The 2484-nt window shown below is 45.1% G+C and overlaps 1 protein-coding gene across 1 annotated transcript in view; it reads right to left on the bottom strand.

The window, feature by feature from the left end:
• The window catches only part of EMH_0010920 (uncharacterized protein), a gene marked incomplete at both ends in the record, with an annotated part of 1353 nt that extends 583 nt beyond the window's left edge, over positions 1-770 (bottom strand). The window contains 3 exons of the mRNA XM_013499076.1: positions 80-174; positions 355-515; positions 656-770. Of these exons, the coding sequence (XP_013354530.1) occupies positions 80-174; positions 355-515; positions 656-770 (371 nt within the window). The remainder of the gene's footprint in view (positions 1-79; positions 175-354; positions 516-655) is intronic.
• Between the last annotated feature and the right edge of the window lie 1714 nt (positions 771-2484).

Here is a 2484-nt window from a genome sequence, read left to right on the forward strand (position 1 = left end):
TATGAGTACTGTCGCTTTGATTTGTTCAGAAGGCAGATGGAAGCTGCCTGTAGCGAAGATGAATATAGTATTTCCATACCTGAATTCTGCAAGTCCGGTTTTGAGAGCACCCTGCACCAGTGTACGGTAGTCTGGATCATCTGTGTATTCAAAAGTGACGTGGAAGAGCTTCTCCTGTAAACCGAAAGAATGAACAAAACGACAATACAGCTTTCTTATGCTCAGTTTGAATACGCGCCTAATTTCTGCCGGCTCTGACAACGGTGTCTATAGTTTAGACTTGCAGCTGATGGTGACACAACAATACCCCCAGCAACATCATACAAACCTGCCTTTCGTAGTGTATGCGCTCACAAGTGTGTCGTCTATGAGTGCCGCGCAAGTCACATCACTGCCGTCGATTTTGGCTGCTACTTTTCCCTGCAAGGTGGTGACAGTCTGGCTATCCTTTTCGACTGTATTTGTCTTAGCCGAAATTTTTCCATTACGGGCCAGCTTTGCCGTTAAGTAGGCGTCTGCAGAGAACAAAGTCGGAGAGGAATATCAATATGCAATGCACCGACCTCTGTCGCAGCCGAGTAGTTGACGGCTTGACAGAAAACAAGATGGGAGAAAGCACAAGGAATGTAAGAATTCTAAGAGGTAATAAGCTTACCATCTTTGACTTGGACTACCTCAAATTTATATTTTGTTTCGGTTGCCGCCCCGCATTGGAGCCCAAAGAGCCCGACGAGGCAAAATGCGGCTGCGGTCTTGTAAAAGGGAGCCATTGCGACGGAAGGCAAGAAAATTTTTAAAAAAGTGTTCTAGACAAGAGAAATATAAATATTCAAATTGAGGAGGCCGGAGAAAACGGCAAGCAGTTCGGAGTTCTACGCGTGGTCCTGCAGTCGCGTGAACGGCGAATGGCAAAAAACGAGACAGCAAAGCCAAAATTGCAAGCAAAAGATAAAATTAAATAGATTAATATTGACCAAAAATAAAACAAACAGAAATTGTTGTGCATGACTTAGCCTCTGAAATAAACCATTTAATTTAAACAAATGCAAAAAACAAGCAACACCAGAGACGCGGCAGGTCGGCAGGCGCGGCAGGTCGAGGAGATCTCTGTGGGTTGTTGTTTTCGCGTTGGTTTCGGGTTACGTCTGTCTTCTCATACCACTCAACGGTTATAAGCCAATTAAACAAACCATTTTACTTCCAATTAAATCTAGATCCATCTCCAAAAACGCCTTTTATGGGGGGATACAGCGGGAAACCTCCCTTCTGCCTCCTGCTCATTGCGGGGGGTGCTGTGCCCCCCTCCCGGTGCTCTACGACTGGGATTTTTTGCGCTGTGACGGCCTTTATGTGCCCTTTATCCGTGGATCGCGTTATGGCTTAGTGCCGCATGCAGACGATGCAAGCAGCGGCAATGGTGTATGGCAGCTCCCTTGGTGTTTGCAAACGTCTCCAGAGCCAGTGGCTTGGTCGTGGTGGCGGTCTGAGCGAAGGGTCGATGCTGGTGTTTGCACGAGCAATGAAGCATCATTTCTCCTCCCTAAACCAAAATAATAATTAATGTATTTATTAAGATGTTTAAATACAAACAAATACCGTGGATATGCCCCAGCTAGTCTCGAAAAAAAGTTGAACAGAAGTCCTCGGTTCTGGGTGCAGGGTTTCGGGCTTTATGGTTAGGCAATTGAAGCAGGATCTGGAGCCCGATCCGCCTGAAACTGTTTTTTGGATTTCTTCTGGAGTGCGGGCTGGTTGTTGGCGGCCAGTGAATGGGGTAGCGTATGCCTGCAGTGTTAATCGATTCGCGGGGGTGGTGCGTGGATATGCATACGTAGGCCCGTCATGAGGTGCAGCAGAGTGAACACTTAAGAGCAAAATTTTAAAAAAGCTGCTGTTAATCTCCTCTCCATCCTTTATATACCCCAGGCACGGAGGTTCAATGGCCTGACACTGATGTTGAGAGTGGGTGACCTCTAGCGAGTTGCAACAAACCTTGCTGCTGCAACAAACCCTGCTGCTGCCTCCTGCACAGAGGTTGTAGGTTAGAGCATAAGCAGCTGCTTTGATCTTCTTAGCTAGTTTGTTAAGTTAAGATGTGGACTTCTTTTTTCTCTCAAAAGCATTTACCTCTTGCTGAGGAGCCGCCTGTACAACTCTGCCTCGTTGAGTTCAAGGCGACGGTGCGGGGAGCAGAAGAAGCTGAATTTCAGAGTACTACTGGACAGAATGATGAATTGTGTTCACGCAACGGACAACATATGAATAACAAAACAGTTTTCATGAATATTGTTCTACACAATACTAAAAAATAAATTGGAAGAAATTTCTCGACCCACATTGACTGCAGAAAGACTTCCTATAGGTCTGTTCTTGGGCAGCTTAGTTATACAAGACGAGCCAAGGTATAAGTATACGGTACTACTGCAACCACATATATATATATATATATATATATATATATATACATATAAATGCGTATATATA

This window comes from Eimeria mitis, genomic scaffold (assembly GCF_000499745.2).
Source record: "Eimeria mitis Houghton genomic scaffold, Emh_scaff397, whole genome shotgun sequence".
NCBI classification, from domain to species: Eukaryota; Apicomplexa; class Conoidasida; order Eucoccidiorida; family Eimeriidae; genus Eimeria; species Eimeria mitis.